Source organism: Phaseolus vulgaris, chromosome 1, assembly GCF_051622355.1.
Source record: "Phaseolus vulgaris cultivar YP4 chromosome 1, ASM5162235v1, whole genome shotgun sequence".
NCBI lineage: Eukaryota > Viridiplantae > Streptophyta > Magnoliopsida > Fabales > Fabaceae > Phaseolus > Phaseolus vulgaris.
Window position 1 is genome coordinate 46,893,528 of NC_143498.1, and position 23,458 is coordinate 46,916,985.

The window sequence follows — 23,458 nt, forward strand, 5'->3', positions numbered from 1 at the left end:
TAGGAAAAAGCAGTTTATTGAGAATTTAAATTTTGTTTAATTTATTTTTAAAATATAATATTTTAAAAAATAATGTTTGCAAAAATTTGATTGCTATATTCTTGCAAAGTTTCTGTTTTAAAAAAATAAGAATATAAAATTTTAGCTAAAAAATTAGTGTAATAAAAATGACATTATTTTTATTAAATAATGCATACCATCAAGTTACTTTTTAAAACTAAAAATAAATTATGAATAAAAGTATTTACCACCAATAATTTCACTATTTATGATTTTTTTACGTGATTTTTTTCCTGCTTAATTTAAATTAAATGTAAATAGATATAATTGAGAATATTTTTAAATATTTTTTTGGCACAAAATAATTATTTTTAATAAAATTAGCTCTTCTATCTGTAATCTAAATCTATCTATCTATAGGTACTAAAAGGAAGAATAGCTATAAGACAAAATTTTACTGTTTATAGGACAATGCACTTCTAATGTTACCCTCAATTAGAAAATTTCTTTTGTATTCTTTTCAAGTGCTTTGTTTTATCTTTTCTTTGGTAAATATTCTGTTTAAGCTCTTATACTTGGACTACTGATACTATATCTCTGAAGGTTTCATATATTTAACGATAACTACACAATATTTTTAAAGACATTTTATTTTTGGTCAACATTTAAAAAAAACATTTAATTGTTAGAAAAATAAACTAATTATAGTTTCTATAGCATTTTATTGCCATTTTATTTTCTCGGTAATTTTTCTGGATAAACTTGGTAAATACTCTTCCATTGCAATATAGTTACTTTTTCAATAAAAAAGTTAAAATTATAAAATTTTATTAGTAGCTGATGCATACGTGCTAATTATTTCCAAGCATCAATAAGAATGTTAAATGTAAATTTACATGCAAGAAAACAACTCAGAAATAATTAGAGGATTTTTCATTTGACAATAAGTATATCATCCACCAAAAAATCAACGACAATTAGGAAGGATTTATTTATCAAAATTGTATAGCAATATTTTTTTGTTCAAAAATATATAAATTTATTTATAATATGTATATACATTTATATTAAATACTACTAAACTATTTTCACATAAATGAGTGTACATAAAAATTTATTTTGATCAAAATTTAACTTTTTAACTAGTTAAAAGATCCCCGTGCCATGCAATGTTAGAAAACTAGTGTCTTTTTAAGAAGCACGAAATGAAATACTTTCTTCATTTTTTATTTGTTTTTGTTTTAATATTTTTACGTAAACAGTAATCAATTTTGCAATTACAATATAACTGTTGACAATTTTTTATTTTTACATCATAATAAATAGATATATAAAAATTAACTTTAAGAATATGAAAATTAAAAAATGTTTAATTATATTTGAATACAAATTATTACTGTAAAAAAAACAGAGGACAAAACTGAAAAAGAGGCCAGTTGACTGAGTAAATGACATTGTCAGCCCTTAGCAGAGTGTGGAAATATCCCAAATATGAATTACTATAACAATAATAAATGGAGGTTAATTAAAAAGAATTATTTATTAATTAGATGCAGGCGTCACTCTCATGCAAATATTTATGGTTCTACTCCTAATTTTATTACTACAAGTAACTTCTATAAATAAGCAAAAAATAATGGAAAGAGAAATTAGGAGAAGCTGATGAAGAAATAGAAGATGAAAAGGGTGGGGGAAAAAAAGGAAAAGAAAAACTAGAAATAATAAATGTGGGGTAAGTGTTTAAGAAGAGAATGAAAGAAAAGATAAAGAAAAGAAAAGAAAAGGAAAGAGTAGAAGGAAGCATTGAGCAAAAGACACTCTGTTTTCTGTTTTTTTAACCTCCTAATGGCTCATCACTCATCACTCTTCACTCTTCTCCCTGCATGAAACTCCTTCCTATTGTTGTACGGTTGGATCAGTCTCCTATTTCACAGTGATGTAAAGGCGTTACCGTAGGAGATTCATCCCTCTACCTCCGCTTCTAACTAACTTTACTTTCCCTCTAAACGCTTCTTTAACAGATTCTAACAAACTCTCACCGCGATGCTGGATCTTAACCTCAACGCCGATTCCCCCTCCGACAACAACCACACGCCCCCGCTCTCCGTCGCTCAAATGGAGAGCTCCGGAAGCTTCAGTTCCTCCGTCGTCAATGCTGCCGACACCGATGACTCCTGCTCCTACGGCGACACCGTCGCCTACAACTTCGCCATCCTCAACAACAGCGCCTCCTTCTCCGCTGGAGAATCCTCCGTCCGCACCATCCAGCTCTTTCCGGCGACCGACTCCGGTGTCTCGCCGGCTTGGCTGGATGTCTCGTCGAAGGTGGATCAGCACGGTGTCGCGGCGGAGCAGATGATCACTCCGCGGCAGCCGCAGGTGAAGAAGAGCCGCCGAGGACCGAGGTCACGAAGCTCGCAGTATCGCGGCGTCACTTTCTATCGCAGAACAGGAAGATGGGAATCGCACATTTGGTTAGTGGATTGTGGTAGTTTTGCTTTGTGATAACACGCTACTGTGTCTGAACACGCTGTGCTGTGTGGTTTTGGTTTGTGCAGGGATTGTGGCAAACAAGTGTACTTAGGTGAGGTCCCCATTAGAGAATTCGTTTTACATTATGCGCTTCACTTTCTTCAATATCGCTTTCTTTCTTTTGTAGGTGGATTTGACACGGCGCATGCTGCGGCAAGGTAATTTCATTTATATCGTTCTGTGCTTAGGTGTTTCTGGTTTTGATTAAGCGTGTGGAAATGTTTCGTGCAGTTTTTTTATTATTATTTTTGTTTCAGGGCTTATGATCGAGCTGCGATCAAGTTCCGTGGGGTTGATGCGGATATCAATTTCAACGTTAGCGATTACGATGAGGATATAAAGCAGGTTGTGAGTACTGAACAGTGAAGTTGTTGTGTTGATTGTTTAAGAAACTTGAATGAAATTTGTAATTGCGGATTTGATTTTCTATTACTGTGTTGTGCAGATGAGTAATTTCACGAAGGAGGAGTTTGTGCATATTCTGCGTCGACAGAGCACTGGTTTTTCAAGGGGAAGCTCCAAATACAGGGGAGTTACTCTGCATAAGTGCGGGCGATGGGAAGCTCGTATGGGGCAGTTTCTGGGTAAAAAGTGAGAAAACAAATCGATTTTGGTTAAATTATGTGATGGTTTACATACTTAACCAATTTTGTTTTTTTTTTTTTTATCAATTTTCGATTTTAGTATACTTTAAGTGAGGTTGTGTTGGTTGGTTCAGTTGGTGATAGATCATAATTCAATTTTAAAGTTGGCCAGGGTTTATTGCTGCAGGTATATATATCTTGGGCTATTCGACAGCGAATTAGAGGCTGCAAGGTTTTACCAATCGTATTATCAGAATATCTCTCAGACTAAATTCCTAAAACATTTTGGACTAAATTCCTAAAACATTTTGGATTCCATATATGTACAGACACACGCGTAGTGTGTTATTATTGACTTGCTGTGTGATAATTCCAGAGCGTATGATAGGGCTGCTATAAAATGCAATGGAAGGGAAGCAGTTACAAATTTCGAGCCCAGCATATACGAAGGGGAGGTGATTTCCCAATCTGATAATGAAGGTGACACTTGTTTATCCTCTAGGCTTTTTTTTTAGGTTTTTTTTTTTTTTTTCTTCAGTCGCTTCATAACATTTGACAATGGGTTTATTCGAACATTATTCAGATGGCAAGCAAAATCTTGATCTTAACCTGGGCATAGCTCCCCCTTCTTACTCTGACAGTCAAATCAAGAACACACCCAGCAACGGGAGTGGTTTGAAAACTCCACCCTGCTGGGATGATAGCCCTGTCGAAAAGAGATTTATGGTAAGGTGGATGAGTGTTGTATAGCCATATGGTTGGATTCAATTTGAGTCTGCAATTCCTTAGACTCCTGTTTTTTCGAATGTTTCTGAATTGGCAGTTTGCATTCTTAGCTTTGATGGTATATTTTCACTCACTTGATAGTTTGAGCACTCTGGATCGAGATCACTGAATGTCCAGCCATCTCATGGCATCTCCAGAGTATCTGGACATCATCCTTCCACCTGGAATGGTAGCAATTTCTTTCCCATCTACGAGGTGATTCTCATACATCTTTATGACCGGAATAAATTGTTTTTTCTGAGTATATATTACTTTTGAGTGATGAGTCATTTGGGTTTATATTTTACAGGAAACAGCAATAGAGAAGAAGTTGGAAGCTGGTCCCATGCCTAGTTGGGCATGGCAAGTCCAAGGTCCTTATGGCGGGGCAAGTCTTACTCCACCATTCTCTACTGCAGCATCATCAGGATTCCCTTCAACAATAATACCATCAGCTGCGGATACTCAAATTCATTTTCCAAACATGACATTCCTCCACTCACATTTTCCACCATCAATCACTAACTCGAGCACTATATCCCCTTTCTTCATCGGTAGCTGAATGTATTGCTAGGTTCTAGAGCGTATGGTTGACAACAAAGTAGTAGGACTAGCTACAAGTAGTAATTGAATTGTTTGGTTCTGGAGCTATTACTATTTGTCCTTTAATATACACATTTTCTTCAATGTAAAGAAATGCCATGCTAAGCCGTGAAGGCATGATGAACTCTGCTTTTACTGATTTGAGACTATTACTATTATGAGTTAGCATTTACTTTGGTATCCAACATTTAACCTAGGTGCTTTCTATCTTGAAAATACTTGAAAAGATGATGGTGATCTTTGAAGAGACCGAAATCGTACAAAATTGAGAGCATACTAGGTTCAATCCGTATTTGTGGGCATGATTTTTGAATTTTTCTTGCTTCCGTTAGTTATTCGCTACTGTGCAGTGTTTATTATTGCCGACATAACACTATTCACAATTTTTGGCTTGAATCCTATCTCATGGTTATTCTTTATATTTAAGGAAGAACAAAGCTGTCTTATGGTCTTTGCTAATGATTCCTCCCCTATCCTAGGTCGAAGTTTATACAATGGTTTTGTGCGCACGGTACAACGTCCAAATCACTTTCTGACCCATTTCATTTCATTCCCATGTGCTTTATTATTTTTATTATGATATGAATTCATGCTTCTTTAACATTTTTCTTTATTTTTACCCTTCAAACAAAAATCTATAGTATTGCGTAATAAGCATCATTGTCAGAGAGTACGGAAACACTGTCCAAGAAGATAATGAAACATGTTATAACAGCTAACCAAACTGCCTATGCATCATTGCCGACGCTTACAATATTTTATAATAATGTTAACGTAAACCAGACAAACACGCTTTCCAATATTTCACTATTTTTTTTAACAGTTGATGCATCTTTATGTTGCGACTCTTTTATGTAAAAAAGTCAAAATGTCATTAATATCCATAATTTATAAAAAAAATTCACTTTGATTCAAGGGAGAAGAAAAGCAGATATAAGCTTGAATTCCATAATTAAATTGGTCATTGACATTAGGAAGGAAGGAAGGAGAGAATGCTATTTACCGTGGGAAAGATTTTGAATGGCAAAAATATTGTGTAAGATTTGAAGTGACGAATACTAATTTAATACTTTTTATAAAAATAAAAAATAAAAAAATAAAAATTATTTTAAAGATGATTCGACTAAGATATAAAATTGTACATAAATGAACAACTCTTCGTTTTAGCAGTTAGCAGTTTGACACCAACTTCGTATTAAAACAAATACAATATAATCAACTTAAATAAATTACTTATATTTTAATCGAATACATGCAAATCATGGAATCCAAATACCAATTAGAAGAGAAAAAGTAAATATAAAAGATTTTAGAGATTATTTGTAGGAAGCGTGAGTTTCATTGTGTTTCAAATCATGGAGAAAAATTCAGAATAATTTATAGGAAGCGTGAGTTTCATTGTGTTTCAAATGTGATACCTATAAATTAAGATAAATTTAGAAGGAGATAATTTGTAGGAAGCGTGAGTTTCATTGTGTTTCAAATGTGATACCTATAAATTAAGATAAATTTAGAAGCAGATAATTTGTAGGAAGCGTGAGTTTCATAATTAATGCTAATATGATGATAAAAATTTTAATACTAATAAATTATAAGAATATCTTTGTTAATATTGTTAGAATAGTTCAAACAAATTTACTCTTTCCTCTATCAACACAAACAAATTAAACAATAACAAAATAGTCTATAAGATGGTTGATAAAGAGTGAAACAAAAAACACACATAAAATTAGCGTGGTTCAATTAAAATACTAATAAACTTTAATTTATATTTTCGATTAAAAAATTATTATAAAATAAATATTACAACTCATCAATTTTTCTTTCAACTCTCGCTTATAATTGTTAATATAATAAATAACTATTATAACTAACTCCTAAATCACATTTAAACAAGTGAAGAAGTCATGATGTTCTAATAAGTAAGTTGAAGATATCAAGCAGACAAACTCTCTAATAACACACACAGACTCTCTAATAACACACAGAAAAAGTTACAATCTGATGTAGAGGAAATAATTTGATACCATCATATACTCTGAAGAAAAACACACTTACACTTACAAAAACAACAACGCACTGCGTCTTGTGCCACCAAACGTTCTTGAATTATTAAACGATTTAGTAACCTTAACAAAAAAATTTACAAAGTCAATTTTCACAAATAGTATGCATAAAAATAATTTATTTTTTTCTGAATTCAAAGAAAATAAGATGTTAATTACATGCGCATTAGATTTACTAATTTTGTTTATTATATCTAGCTTTTATAGCAATTGTACTAATTAATAAAAAATACTAGCTTTTATTACATGATTCTATTTATGTGTTAACCAAGAGAGATTTAGGACGGATTATCACAATAAGTTGGTTAACCTCTTTCTACATAAAATATATATATTTTTTACTTATTACACCCTAAATAATCTTATGTGATAAGTAAAACTTATTTACTATTAAATGTTAATTAAAAATGAAATTAAAATTATAAATAAAACCTTATAATAGTTAATTACAAAATAAATTTGAATCATTAATAAAACCCATGTGCCAGTAGTTTGAATAACCAAATAAATGAATTGCTTAGAAGAAGAGTGTATATGGACTTCAATTCAGATGCAGTAAGTAATCACAAATAAGAAATTTAAATTGAGATAAAGATGTGAATTCCCCTGTTAAGGGTTTCTTTGAGTGTAGAACAAAAAAAAAATAAAAAATTAGAATAGATAGAAAGAAAAGAAAAAAAAAAGGAAGGGAGATGCCAAAAGGACAAGAGGTACTATATTGAAAATGATTTGTATTGAGAGGGTGTGATAAAATTGCGGCCACGTGTTGAAATAGGGGCTGGCCGTGTCCCGTCCCTTTCCTTTAGATTAGAGTAATTCCGCATTCGCCGGCTTTTGGCAGGGCCTTACTTCCGATTACGACACACTCCCACATCTTCAATTCATCTTCAATACATTATGAACAACACACCATGAAAAAAGCTTCTCTCCCTCTGTACTTTCTATATGGTTTGTTTCTAAATGTGAATAGTAAAAAGTTGATTATTCTGCCAGCCCCACACAGTAGCTCACCTATCAATTCCGTACCTTCTCTCTCTCTCTTTCTGTCACTCACTCTCTCTCTCTGTCCTTTCTCTCCAAACTCCAACCTTCACAATGAATAGGCTAATCCCACACTGTAAGTAACTTTCTTCTTCACCTCTCTCCTATTCCTATTCCTATTCCTATTCCTGTTCCTATGTTTCAACTTGTTCATTCACATCCATCTCTCACATCATTATCCCTCTCCATAATTACAAATCTCCTTTTTTACCTAAACATCCTCCACAACCCAACAACAATCAATCACTGCTTCACTTTCATTTTACACCACACTCCATAATTACACCATTACATTCATTCCATTCCATGCTTTTTCATATCTATTTATTCATACTACAATGTCTTTTATTAAACTAAAATACTACAGTTAGAATACTTGCAGAATACAATCTTACATGAATCAATCTAGGTTATTAGATGATCATTTTTTTACCATTCATAAACCCTAAATTCTAACAGTAAACCCTAAAATTTTATAAAAGACAACACTTTTTTACCATCTTGAATGTTTCCTATTCTAAGTCGAGTGGCGTAGTCAAAGGTTTTCTTTTCTAGACAACCATCCCAGTGCACGGCTTCTTTTGACAAAATGCTGGAGAGGGACAGAATTTCCCTTGGAATAACATAAAGCAATTTACTAGAAAAATAAATCTCTGGTTAAATAAATTAAACTGATATGGTGTAAAATATTGATTCACATTTGTGAAAAATGTTTATTAGTGTCTTCTGGAAGCAGTAATAAGAAATTTAAAATTTAAAAGGTCAACCTTTTAATCATAGTTGGTAATCAACATTGAAACAAGTGATAATTGTTTGTAAATTTTAACCCATTGATCTAAATTTGTGATTTTGTATGCATTTCAATATTAGAGATTGAAGACACCCATTACAAAAGTAAGTAACACTTTCTTGGTGTTTTGTTTTAAAAAAAATAAATGAGTGGAAAAAACAATAAAAATGGAAACTATTTTTTAAATGAAAGGATTCAAATAACAGTACAAAAATTAATTATACCTTGACATAATAATTATTATATATATCTATATAATTTTTTGTGTGAAAATTTTCTTGTTTATACCGAATGTTAAATGTAAAGTATAATCTCAGCTTTCTGTATTAATTAGTTTTCTTTTCCATATACGTACTTTTTTTTTTATTGTCATTTGCACATTTTTTGACCTAGGAAACAGGCAAACCTAAGAGTTGTACAAAACAATAATAATAAATTGGGAAGTGAAACTGTTTACATTAAATAGAAAATAATAAAAATGAGTGAGAAGTGATATGATTTTATTAAAATTAACAATTCTATTTATTATTAATATTAGATTTTAATTATTTTTTATATTATTATTATTATACTAATAAAAACATTGAAAAACATCCTAGTTTGAAACAAATAGTCGATCTTGAAATAAAGAAATAAAAAAAAAAGCAAACATGGTAAGAAAAGTCAATTCCAAAATTTGTTATGATTGTGTTTAGTTTATTCAGTAAAACAGAAGAAATGTGAGATTTTAATATATTCCACAGTAAGGTTAGGTCATTATACCTTCTGTTGGCCTCCTCCTAGGTCATCATCATCATCATTTTTATTCTAGTGTTGTTAATGTGCAATTCAAAATAAACAAACAAAAGAAAGAGAAAAATCCTGATACACATTAATGAAATAATCTTTCATCTCTTACATTGACAAGACTTCTCATCCCATTTAAATTGGAAACCCTTCTGCTTTCTCCCCAACTGTTTTTTTAAATAATTTTGTTAAAAGTATTATTATTATTATATATTCTGTTTAATATTTTTTTATTCATGGATCTTACTATAGAAACTATATTTGAAAGACAAAATATTTTACACACCTAAAACTGCAAATATTTGTTTACACTGGCATCTAATAATAAATTATCATCTTTTCCAAATATTAACTGAAATTTACTATGTAAGTTTATGCTTTCTTTCACACGAATAAATATACACAGATATAATATAATTTGATATTTTAATATTAGGAATGATTTTGACAAGTAGATTTGTATTTGCAAACACGGTTTAGAATTCTATCCCATTCTAATTGATTTTTTTAAAATTAAGCAAATGTAGATACGAGAATGGTTAGTACATGAATTTAGATTCTAAATTAAAAACTTGTTAATTAGATATTAATTTAAAAATTATTTAATAATAATAAAAATTAATTTAAAAATTAAAAATTTATATAGTCTCTAAAATATTTTTAATTTAGTCATCATAGTAATTTATTATTTTTTGTCTTTAAAATTGATTTTCGATAATTTTTACTTTTTTCATATATATATATATATATATTTATTTATATTTATTTGTGGTCATTCATTATTTTTTGTCTTTAAAATTGATTTTCGATAATTTTTACTTTTTTCATATATATATATATATTTATATTTATTTGTGGTCATGATTTTCTATTAATTTACGTGTTTATTATTATTATTATTTACTATTCTATTTTAATATTCATGTGATTATGATTTATTTCATGAAATTTAATACTAAAAGTAATGTATTTTTTTTCATTAAATTTTTAATAATTTTTTTTTTTTATCTAAACTAAATTATCTTTATTTAAATAGTGTGAAATTGTATACTAGATGTCTGTAAGATTGAAAGGAAGAGATTCTTTTATTTAAAGGAAAAAAATAAATAATAATTATGAAAAAAATCAAATGTAAAGATGATAAAGTTTTATGAAATATTTAAGAAATTGTAATCATAACTAAATCTATATTTAATTTATTTTAATTTTTTGACATAATTTTTTTACTATTTTTTAAACAAAAATAGGTAGTTACACTAAACCATCTCAAAAAACTATTTTTGTTCTTTTTAACACACAAGAATAAATAAATTGTTCCTTTCTTTACGAATGAACCACATACATATCACAACTACAAAATACCATCAGATTTTATAAACACTTGTGTATATGTATGTTTATAAATATTTACATCTTTTTATTAAACCTTACTTATTTAATATCTATAGATAAGTCCAATTTTAGAATGATATAACTATGCAAAATTTTAGTTTGGATAAACCAAATTTGAACAAGACTTCGTCTCGTCTTTATAAATTGTCTTAATTTAAAATTTGTATTCTGCATTAAAATTTATTATTTTTTAATTCAAATATAAGTTTTAATAATCTAAAAATACTACCAAAATATAATGTATAAATAAAAAATAACTCTTTGCAGATCAATTGTATAGAATTGAACAATTTTAAGAAACTATCAGATTTATTTCAGTTACTTACATTAGACTCAGATTACCTATTATTGAATCTTATAAAATCACCTGCATATTTCAAGTTAGACTCAAAATAAAGTTCTATTTATAAAGAATATCACTCCCTATAGTGGTTTATCACTGCATGAATATTTGTAATGAATTTACACAGTAAAAGAACAACATTTTCTGGTATTAATCACAATCAGACAAACCTTCAGTTTTTTCTGCATGTCTAGTTACAACTTTTTTCGTATAAAAATTAAAACTTAGATGAGAGTAATTGCATATCTTAGTTAATAATAGTTTAACCTAAAGTTGATGAATCAAATATATATATATAGTCTATTCTTCACTCAGACAAATCTTATATTTCAAGTATCTGGAACATGAAAAAGAAGCAAAATCTAAAACAGGTTTATGATCAGTACGGCACCTTGCGGCTCAAGAGGTGTTGAGCATTGATGAAAGAATCATGCAAGTTACGAACTAAGAACTATCTCAAAACATATCGAGCAAAGCATATATGCATGCAGATTCCATGAACAAACAAATGTCCAACAAACCAAAAACCACCGTATCATAGGTGAACGAAAGCTTCAAAATTGAATTGAATGAAGAAAGTGGTCCTTTCCTTTTCTCAAAAACCCTAGCTGGTAGCCCTGATCTTTTTCTGCAGCCCTTTTTTGGCACATTACTTTTACACACAGGAAGGAAACAGATTGAAGGGGTTAAGGTTGGGGTGGAAGAGGGGTTCTCTGTCCTGTCCAATGCGTTGTCGTTGGATATGTAGGACACACCCTACACCATATGTGTGTCGTGTCATGTGGAAACAAACATAACCCATTTTTCCTTCTAATGAGTTTACTATATCCCTATCTCTTCTATTCTCTCTCCCTTTCAACACAAACATGACCCTTGAACTGTCAAAATTGTATATATATCACCAATGTTGGTGCTACCACCATGCATGCATGCCTACTGCATCCTTCGACTTATCTTCCACGTTTCAACTTCTGCATGTAATGTTTTTCTGCAGTCACTGACTTGTTACATATGTGTTTTGCCTTTATTCAAGCTGTAAAGTGATTCCTACTTTTAACCATTGGGTTTTACCATTGGTACTGTGTGAGTTTCAGATATTTATCGGTGATAATAGCTCTAACATTAAATTTAAACAGTCAAACACTTCTTTTCGATACTTGATAAACACAGCATAAATTTATAGAAGAAACCTATAAAGATGACAGATTCAGAAAATTTTGAAATCCTACAAATTTTAGCTAATATTGATATAGTTTTTAGCTCATCCATAAAAACATTAAAAGATTCATATTATTTTTATTGGAACCACTCTCTTCTCCACGTCATGTGTTATAACCATTGATTCTCATTCCATAAATCATATTGTTCAGTTATATCCTCTTTGTTTCATTATACCAAAAAATAAAATTAGATGAAAAAGAAAGTAAAGATGATGCTAAGAATCCTAAATAGTGTTTACTAAGCCTAAATAGTGTTTACTTCAGGGGTGTCGAGTTAGGAGTTAAATTGTATGTGTGTTTGTAAAAGGGTTGGACCACCCCTGAAGTGGTTCTCATTTATTGATTTTTTATTGCTGATAAAAAAAAACTAAGCCTTTATTATTAAAAATTAAAAAATAAAACGTGGGTAAGCGTGAGTTATATGGACATAAACTAAAAAAAATAAAATAATTTGTGTAGGTCAAATAGTCACAATTGAAATTATAAATAATAAATAATAATAATAATTTAAAATTTTGTAGGTTAAGTCCCCGCAAACATAATATATATATATATATATATATATAAATATGTAATAAAATTATGAAGGTTAAGCTCACGTTTGTTTCAAAATTGTGTGATCAATCCGTTGACTAAGTCCATGCTTATTTGAATAAACAATATAAAATATAATTTTGTATGAGTAACATGTAGGCTAAGTTCACACTTGTTTAAAAATTATATGGCCAACATGTAGGTTAAGTCCACACTTATTTAAATAAACAATATAAAATAAAATTTTGTGTGAAGAGCATGTAGGATAGACCTACGCAAAAAAACACATCACTTGTGTCTCACAGACTCGCCACTATTTTTATATCGAACATATTAACTTTCAAAATTTAATGATAACTATATCTTTACGTCCTTTTATTATAGCTAGTCTCTTTTTTTGACTCATGCTAATAAATATATTTTTTTTTTTTTAGTGTTTACAATAATCTAGAGTAAAAAATCATTCTCTATCCATCTATCAATCCCGAACATAATTTTGTTTCCTACCCTCCAATCTCTATTTATATTAAACCACTTATTTAAATTTCTCCCGCATATCTGGCTGATATCTCTCCACCACCAAGAATCTAGATTTGATTCATTTATAACATTCTGCCCTCTCCGATAACCATATTTAGATTCCTGTAACCATTTCTATTATCCTGAATCCTCACCAAAGAGTTTGAATATAACAACGTTTTTAGATATTTCAAATTTTCATTTTCCTTGAATGATGCATCATAATTATTTATCATATTTATAATCCTCTATTCTCTGTCTATTTCTCTCTCTAAATATCCGCTAACTTGGTCCATATCTATCGTTTTCGAAAGACTTTCGGAGAAAATTAGAATCCAGTACTGTGATAATGTTGAAGTAAACTCGCACAATTCCCTTTTGGAAGTTGTATTTATTTATTTTTTTGGGGCACAAGGAGAGAAGAAAAAGATAGATGGGAGTAGTACTCAAGTGGTATGAGGAAGCAGGTTTTGTCTGCTGCCATATTGCACAGCAACAGCATCAGTAACAGCATCATCATCAGCATGCACCCAGAAGCGTACGAAAGGACGTTGGCTTCGCACCACACAAATTCATTATACATTATTGTTTTACTTCCATTATTACAGTTATATATTGCATGGTTTAGGTTTACCTAATTTTCATATATAATTTATTAACTGTCTTTTCCATTATAATATCTCAATCAATTAATAATATTTTAACAAGTAATTAAATAAGTAATTACTAACAAACTATATAATTAATATTGATTTTTAATAAATCATTCTTTTTTTTATTTAGCAACTTTTTATAAACTACCCATAACATTACAAGAAAATCATTAAATATAAATAAACTAATTTTAAAAATTAAAATAATTAATTACTATTTGATTAAATTAGATATAATTTTATAAACTAAAAAGACTATTAATATTTAAAGTAATTTCTATTATTAATAAAAATTTATAAAAAAAATTTAAATTAAACTATTTATCAAGGTTTTAACTATTTACTACTTTATATTCTAAATTTATCTCTATTAGTTTTTTAAAAAATTAATTTAGAATCTAAAATATTAGTCGTTAAAACTTATATAGTTAACTTAGATACATAGAAATTATTTTATAAATTTTTATTAATAATAAAAACTATTTTATAACTTTTTATTAATAATATAAATTATTTATTAATAAAAAAATCACTTTAGATATAAATAATTTTTAAATTAATATTTAATTTAATTAATATAGTAATTATTTATTTTTATCTTTAAATTTAATTACTATGATTTTCGTAAAATAAGTTATAAACCTTTAACATCTGCTCTTAAAAGTTTATAAACTTAAATTTGGGATAAAATTGAGTTTAGAAAGAGAGTTTATGAAAACAACTCAAATCTTTACTTCTACGGAATTTGCAAAATGTCAGCATAATAAACTCAGGTGAAGTGTGTTTGACAGAATTTGTCTAATTCAGGAGAGAAATATGTTTCGATGAGAAAACTATTTGGTCAACATTCATAAGCCCATAAACTTAAATTAAATTATTCTCAACTGATAATTGTTAAGCAGTTTTGTTGTTGCGTTTAATGCTTCGTGTGACACGTTTGATGTTTCATCTGATGCTATTTTTTTTCTCTGTTTGTTTTTATGTTCTTTCTGTTTTGCATATAAGTCAAAGCTTATTATGTTTTGTAACATAAGATATAATTTAATCAAATCATTTTCTTAGTTTTTCTCTGTCCACGGTCACTTGTTATTCTCTTTTCTTCTTTGACATTCTTCCTTTCACCATGAATGCTAAGTGCTGTAGAAGTAAATATAAGTTGGTATCATAATTATTCTTTGAGGTGTACCTCTTATTTGTTCTTTTAGTGTTTCTTTTCCGTTTCATAGCACTTCTTGTTCTTTTCTTTTTTTACATAGTTTCTTGAATTTTTACCCACGTGAAATTTTTGTCACATATTTAATTTGTCCTGTTATTGATTTGAATAATTATCACTCGTGTATCAGGTCTATATTTACTACTATGAGTGTCAAGAACAATGTCGAATTTGTTGATGGAATTATGAAAGAAGATATCTCTTATGAAGCCTTAAAACGCTACAACAATATAGTAGTATCTTGGCTTGTTTATTCTTTTTCTCCCTCCATAAGACAAAACATTTTATGGTGGATACAATGGAGTAAATATGAAATTATTTGAAATTAAGAGTTTTTTTCCAAGGATATCTCTTAATAATTTCATATTTGCAAATGAAAGTGTCATCTAAAATAGGGAGATCTCACTATTATATAATTCTTTACAAAATTGATAGTCGTATAACTTGAGCTTGAGAATTTTAAATCAAACCCTACTTGGTCTTGTGAAATCGAATGCGCGTAGGAAAAAAGGAAGATCATGTTATGTAGTTTTTACAAAGATTAAATGATAAGTTTTTTTTATCAACGATTAAATTAAATGATCACTATAGAAATGTTAGATCACATATTGTTGCAATGGAACCTATTTATTGCTAAAAATTTCTCTTATGTAGAATAAGAACATGAAATACTTGGCAACAATTTCATTATAGGATTAGAGAGAGATTAAGATTGGTAAACTAGAGAGGTTTGTGTTCTTGGAATAACATTGAGAAGTTTGTGTACTTGTTGTAATCATTCATTTGATTAGTCAAACTTATTTGCTTGAGATAGAATTAGACTTAATCCAAGAATTAGAGCGAACCAGTATATAAATATGTTGTGTTATGATCTTCTCTTTTGTGTTAGATGTTTTGCTTGACTGTCTTTATCTAGTGAGAATTAAGTATTGACTTCATTCAACTCATCTCTTTTCTGAAACAAACTATTTCTACTCTTGGTATAAGAGCTCATATGTGGGGTAAGTTCTCTCCAAAACAAGCATGATGTTCAATGAATGGTGAAAAATATTTAAATGTTCTAAGCGATGTATCATCAAACGGTCTACCAATAGACACTTTGTAAAAAAAAACTATTTAATATCATCTAACAAATCTATATATATAGTATATATGATTACTTTTTTTCTAAAGAATATAAATCACATTGATGTGCTCTAGTTATATATTCCATGTACACGTTGATGCATATAAACAAATTATTACACGGTATTAATTAAAAACTCAAACAAATGTAAAAGAAATATATATATATATATATATATATATAATAGAAGAGAAAATTTTCTAAATTTTGCATAGAAAATTGCTAAATTATCAATACAAGAAAATTCTGAAATAGAAACCAATTTTAGCGACAAAAAATAATTAGTTGCTATAGTGATTAAATTAGAGACCATTTTAGAAATAAAAAAAAATGGTTTCTAAATTAGTTTATATTATTGGTAAATGATTTTTAAATTGATATCTAATTAGTAACCAATATTTTTGCTACCAAATTTATAATTTAAATAATTGATAGTTAAAACCTTGGTGGCTAATTAGATACCAATTTAGAAACTAATCTAAAATTTTTTTTTTTTTAAGTTTCTAAAATAATCTCTAATTTAGTCATTATCGTAACTAATTTTTTCTTAAGTATTTATTGAAAAATCAACTATTGAGGCATGCTTTACCCGTCACTACGCAAAGATACAATTGAAGGAATCATCAAAAGAGTCATTCATTAAGTAGACGAACACAGATAACATGTATATATCTTCAAGTCCAGCCATTAGATAACAACATTACAGAAACATAGAAGCAAAGTATATAAAAGAGAACAGAAGTAAAAATATAACCAGAATGCCATAGAACACCAAACAAAATATAGTAGTAAGACTTATGCAAATAATTTCAATCAAATTAACAACAAACAGGAAAACAGAACCTCCCTCGACCAACAAGCACACAGAGAAATCATTACTTAATATGTTATTAATCAGTACTCGGGAGAAAAATTTGATTACAAAAAAGATTCATTGGAAATTTCTCAGTGTTCATAAGAGTGTCTTTGTTTCCCGTTAAACCATTTGATACAAAGTTCCCATTCAAAACAAGCAGTTTCTCCATATCAGATGCCTCATTGCTGAAATTTCCTCAAAATTGATGTTTTTATAAAGGGTGGCTCGGTTTTTCACTTTCAGCCAACAACTTAAGTACTTAAATAATGAAACTTTTCCGTCATCCAATTATAAAGATAAAATAACAGATGTATGCTAATGTCTTTCATGTGTGAAGCAACCTCATTAATACCATTTCCTTTACTTTTCTCCTGCTCCAGAATCTTGTCTTGTCACCAGGTTTCATTTGTATTAACAAGTATGTAAAAATGTTATTGTTTGCAAAATTGATCTTGGTAGCAAAAATGGCTTGATTGTCAATACCCTGGCTGTGGTTGAATGCCCTTTAGAAGATCCATTATCTTGCTGCAAATTCTACCTTATAGAAGAATTTACTGAGTTAAGATTAACTGGTAATACCTCAATCGGGAACAAATAAGAAACTCAAGGTCACAGCTTCCAATAGTCAATAAATATGAAGATTAGTCCTCTAACATCCCATTTTGAATTAGGACCAACTGTTTAGTCCATATTGAAATCACTGGCGGGGAGAGTTTTGGTTAGATAGTGCTTTTCACATGATTCATCTTCTTAAACTCTTCATTTCGTATGTTAAAATGATTAGATAATAAACTTATTACACTTGCAAATTGTGATAGTGTACGGTGTGAGAATACAACTTTAGACTCATTATTACACTTGCAAATGTTTTATATCTATCATAATTTATCAATAGACTACTAAAAAACTATTCTAAGAGAAATAAAATTTAAACACAACAAATAATTACTCACAGTATTGACTAAATTATATATTATTTTATATACTAAAAAATATTATTGGTATCTAAAATAATTTATATTATTAATAAATTTTATAAACTAATTATTAAATTGGTATCTAATTAGTTATTAATTAATTAGTTAAAATCTAGGTAGCTAATTAGATATCAATATAAGAACTAGTTGATAAATTTTATTAATAATAGAAACTACTTTAGATACCAATAAATTTTTGTAGTCTCTAAAATAATATGTAATTTAGTAAATATAGTGATTAATTATTTTTTATCTCTAAAATTTATTTTTAATGATTTTCTTGTAATGATAGTTTTATCTCTATAGAATAAACTTACAAAAAATTAAAACTTATTGTTGAGTAACTTTTTTTTTATCAACAATGAATTAATAGAATAAAATGAAACACTTTAGGGGTGTTCCAACCCTTATACATAAGATACTCCTAGTTTAAGCAATCAACAAAGCAAGATTAAGTGATACACCACTTAACTCAAGAATCTTAAACTATTTAAACAGTCCCTTCCCAAACAGAATTAGTTTTACAAAAATCAACAAACCAAAAACTTGATGGCTATCTAGCCAGTGAAATTTTAACAATCTAAAAACTTGAAGTCTAGCTAGCTCCCTAGTGTGAACACCCCTAAACTATTTGTTTCTTTTCTTAGTGTGGACATTCTTACAAGGAAGATAATTTTAATTGCTAAAGAAGAGAGTGAGTTCAATCTATTAGAATCAAAGGTAGGGATGATAATGTGGGACGGATCATGCGGGCTGACCTGTGGCCTGCTAAAAAAAAAGTGGGTCAGACTGCCTATTTCAACCTGTCAGTCCGCTTAGGCTCGTCTCGCATAACCCATAGTCCTGCGTGGGCCAAGTGCGGGATAGGGTAGACTAGCCCGTATAACTCGCATATCTTAAAACTCTAATTTCTTTTTGCAACCCCATAATTTCTTCCCACAGTTTCATAGTTTCAAAAATTCTAAAATTATCCTTTCCTAATTAAACAATCCGGAATAAAATTTTGTATTCTAAATTATGTAATATGGAATATTGTACAATCCAAAACATAAATTTTAACTTCCGAATTCTATAACCTGGGAACTCTCTTAATTCCACATTTTTTAATTAAAAAAAAAGGTTCATTGAAAAATGTGAAAGGGTGATTTTAGTATTTTTTGAAGTATGGGGTGCAAGAAGAAAGTCATGAAGGTGCAGGAAGAAACTCCTCTCAATCCCTAATTTATAACATTTCATGAAATTCGATAATGGTTTTTTAATATTTAATACTATTTTTTTTGTCTATCTAAAAGACATATACTATTTAGGTTTTAATGGTAGTCAGACCTTAGTCTTTTTTATAATAAAATTTAAATATAGTATTATATTATATATATATATATATATTATTTTATTCTATTTTTAAATTATAATAATAATCATGTGTCTATATGTATTACCTTAAAAAATGTATATATTTAATAAAATATTTTATTAGTCAATTTATTATTACGATTAAATTTAAATGTCATTGAAAATCAAACATCATAATAATAGTTTACCCCTATCTTATTATGCATGTAACTTGAGAATAATAATGTGAAATCATTTACCTAATTCATCTAAATAAGAAAAAGAATTAATTTAATAAACAAAAAATTATTCAAAATTTATATTTGAAAATTTATTTTTATTAATTTAAAAAAAATATTTTTTATACAGGTCAGTTCTTATACGAGACAGGTCAATAAAATAAACTCATATTTCTAACGCGGGTCAAACCAACCTAACTCACATTTTACCGACCAAATACATAGCGAGTCTACCCACATTCCATTCCAAATCCAAGGGTAAAAAAAAAACAAAGATCATAAGCCAACAAACAATATCATAAACATAAACATCATCACATCATGTGCGCGCGCGCGCACACACACACATATATATATATATATATATATATTTATTTATTTAAAATTTAAGAATAAAGTTTTAAAATTCTTTATACTCATTTATCTTTTTCCTCAAACCAAATATCTACCTCAAGAAAATCACTAAGTAGAAACTAATTTTAGAGACAAAAAATCATTAGTTGTTATAGTAACTAAATTAGAAACAATTTCGGATACTAAAAAATTATTGATTTCTAAATTATTTTCTATTATTGATAAATAATTTCTAAATTGGTATCTAATTAGTTACCAAAGTTTTAACTACCAATTATTTAGATTCTAAATTTGGTAGCAAAAATCTTGGTAGTTAATTAAATATCAATTTAGAAACTATTTATCAATAATGAAAACTAATTTAGAAACAATAGTTTTTGTAGTTACTTTTGATTTCTAAAATTGGTTTATATTTATTGATTTTGTTGTAGTGATCTAAAATTAACTTATATTTGAAATTAAAATCAATATATATATATATATAATACAAATTAAATTATCGTATCTAAGCTGAAGATTTAAAATTTTAAAAATTAAATTAATTTATCTAAACAAAAAATTAAAAATATAAAAAATAAATAATATTTTTTCAAACATTTCAAATTCTTTTCAATTTTGAAACTGGAAACATTATAAACCGGAAACATTTGAAATTTAATCACCACAAACAAGGTAATGCTCCAGACCATGTTAGAGTGTCAATTGTCAATATAATATCATAAATAAATTTACACTTCCAACAATAAAAATGTCCAATTAAAAAAATCACCTCAAACATGTTTTTCAAAATAAGGAGATAAGTATTTTATAAATTTTAAAAGGGAAACAAATTTGTTTGACCAAAAAATTGGTTAAAGGGCATGAGTTTTTTATGATACGAATCCAATGACAGCTAGAAAATTGACTAATGGAGGACCTTTTGAAATGATTGCTTTAAGCTCTTACTTTGTGTAACTGAAAGGTAACGTAGGAGTAAACTGGTAAAATACATAAACAAGTTTTTTTTATAAATGATAGTTTGACCATCTTTTGAGTTATATACAATTTATTATGTGATGATTTTTTTAAAATATATATAATAAAAAATAAATATGTAATTAAATAATAAAAAATATTAAAATAATAGTATTAAAATTGTTATATGATTATATAAAGAATATAGGTTATCAATATATCATAATTTTTTTTATAAATATAAAAAAGTACCAAATTTTTTTAACCAAAATAAAATTGGTTAAATTTTATCATAAAAATCCAATGACAGCAAGTACCACCTGAAATGCTTTAACTTTTTACTTTTTGTGTGGGTTAGATCTTAGGTGGAACTAAACTGTTATAATTTGATGGTTGGTACAGAATTACTAGTAATATATTGTTCTTAATATGCATTTTTACTATTGATTAAATCAATTTTAATAATTATTATTACCTTATAAACAAGAGAAAATAAATAAAGATGTGAGGATAAAAGTTTTTCTACTGAAATATAAGATATTTTTCATTAATGTTTTAGTCTCAATTATTGTTATGTATTTTTAGAAAAATTGTATTTGTATATGTTCTTCCACTGGCTTGACTCTCCACATGTTTTTCTTTGAAATGGTTTGATTAATTATTAATGAAAAATGAAAATCACTATAAAGTACATATTTAATAAGTTATTAATATTAATACGTTACGCATCTCTATCTAACTTTCTATCAATTCCTTGAACATTTAAAAGGAAGAAAATAATAAAAGTTTGTCTGTGTTAACTTTAAGGAAATTCAACTATTATTAATAGGTATAATAAATATATTCACAATTTTTAGCCTTTTAGTTTTTAATTATTTTGTTTTTGTAAATTTTAAGAGTCATTGGCTCCACATAATAATAATGATACAATATCAATAGTAAGTAATTGTAAAATTTATTTATTAAACATAAAAAACGAATAAAAAAAGTTAAGTAATAGTAAAAGCAAAGTTTAATCGCATTTATCAAGATTAAAAAGAATATTTTACCAAATTAATATATATAATAATTTCCTTGGAACTTGTAACTACCATCTTGAAAACCTAAGCCAAAAGGCAAAGGTAAAAGGTAGGTAGTATTTTAGAAATAAAAATACATCCCTCAAATGTTTTTTATTCCATGTAAAGTCCAAAAGCAAAAGTGGAAAAGGAGAAGGCAACAAAAATCCATTATAATTCTTCATCTTTTTGAAAGTTAAAGGCAATGCTTATATCAAATTGCTCTTAATTTTGTGAACAAAAGAAGAGAATGGATCCATAGCTCTTTTCAGAAAGTGACCAAACACGATAGAAAGGTCACCACTTTCTTTCTTCCTTCCCATCTTCTCATCCTCACCTAAACTTCCCATTTCTCATCGTTCTTTCTTTGTTATTATCATTTTAAACATGTAAACTAAGACACACAATATTAGGTATGCATTTTATTTATAAAATTGTAAATATTTCAATTTCATTCATACTTGATTAATCTTACAAAGTTAAATTGTAAGGTAGAAATGAAAATCTTATAATAAATATTTAAATGTAACAATAAATCATTAAATAACAATCAAATTTAGAGATAAAAAATAATTAGTCATTATATAAACTAAATTAGATATTATTTTAGAGACTAAAAAACTATTAGCATCTAAAGTTATTTCTATTATTAATAAAAAATTATAAAATGGTTTATAAATTGGTATCTAAATTAGTTACCAAAATTTTAACTACTAATATTTTAGATTATAAATTAGTCTTTAAAAGACTAATAGAGACTAATTTAGAATATAAAATAGTTAGTTGCTAAAAAGTTGGTAGTTAATGATTATATACAATTTAGAAACTACTTTATAATTTTTTATTAATAATAAAAATTACTTTAGATACTAATAATTTTTTTAATTTATAAATTAGTCTCTAATTTAATGAATATAGCAACTAATTATTTTAGTCTCTAAAATTAATTTTTATTTAATTATTTTCTTAATAGAAAATGAGAGTAGGTAGTTCTCTAACAATAGACTATATGAGCAGAAGATGACAAGATGATCCACTATTGAAAAATCTGGTAGAATAAGTACTTAGTTATGTACCTTGTTTTTTTCCTGTAAAATATTGTTGTATAGCTTTTCAAAGCTCTCTTACACATAGTGTGATCTTGGTTTCTTTTCAGATCAATTTTTTATCTTTTTATCTTTTATCATCATAAATGAAAATTAAGATTATTCAAAATATTCATAGTTCATACTATCTAGTGAAAATCTTATTATACCGTTGATTTCTTTCATTCTTGATCCCATAAATTACAATTCATGAAGTAGAACAACACTCATTGAGTTTAGTGCAAAGAATAATATAAGGTAGAGTGTTTTTTTTATGAAAATACCTGTAAGTTTGCATTGAATCACGTCTTTTTAGCTTGAAAGAGGTAGTTTCATGGTTAGTTCATTTTGTTCATTTTGTGTCAACCTCCCTCTAGACAAAACATCACTTAATACAATATACATTTGAAACAATTTCAGCTCACAATACTTACAA

The 23,458-nt window shown here is 27.8% G+C and overlaps 1 protein-coding gene across 7 annotated transcripts; it reads left to right on the top strand.

Annotated features, from left to right (window-relative positions):
* Window positions 1-1,742: 1,742 nt before the first annotated feature.
* Window positions 1,743-4,656, top strand: LOC137814422 (APETALA2-like protein 3). 7 transcript variants are annotated; one of them, XM_068617158.1, is made up of 10 exons: window positions 1,743-2,474; window positions 2,559-2,584; window positions 2,660-2,690; window positions 2,790-2,877; window positions 2,978-3,123; window positions 3,289-3,348; window positions 3,493-3,596; window positions 3,700-3,842; window positions 3,984-4,097; window positions 4,192-4,656. In XM_068617158.1, the coding sequence occupies exons 1-10, from the start codon at window positions 2,044-2,046 to the stop codon at window positions 4,441-4,443; spliced, it is 1,395 nt and encodes a 464-aa protein (XP_068473259.1). In that variant the 5' UTR covers window positions 1,743-2,043; the 3' UTR covers window positions 4,444-4,656. The 7 variants fall into 7 exon arrangements, with proteins under 7 accessions (XP_068473259.1, XP_068473260.1, XP_090160300.1 ...); XM_068617159.1 differs by having other exon boundaries at window positions 3,304-3,348; XM_090304174.1 differs by having other exon boundaries at window positions 1,754-2,474; window positions 2,790-2,880; window positions 3,289-3,360.
* Window positions 4,657-23,458: the final 18,802 nt, after the last annotated feature.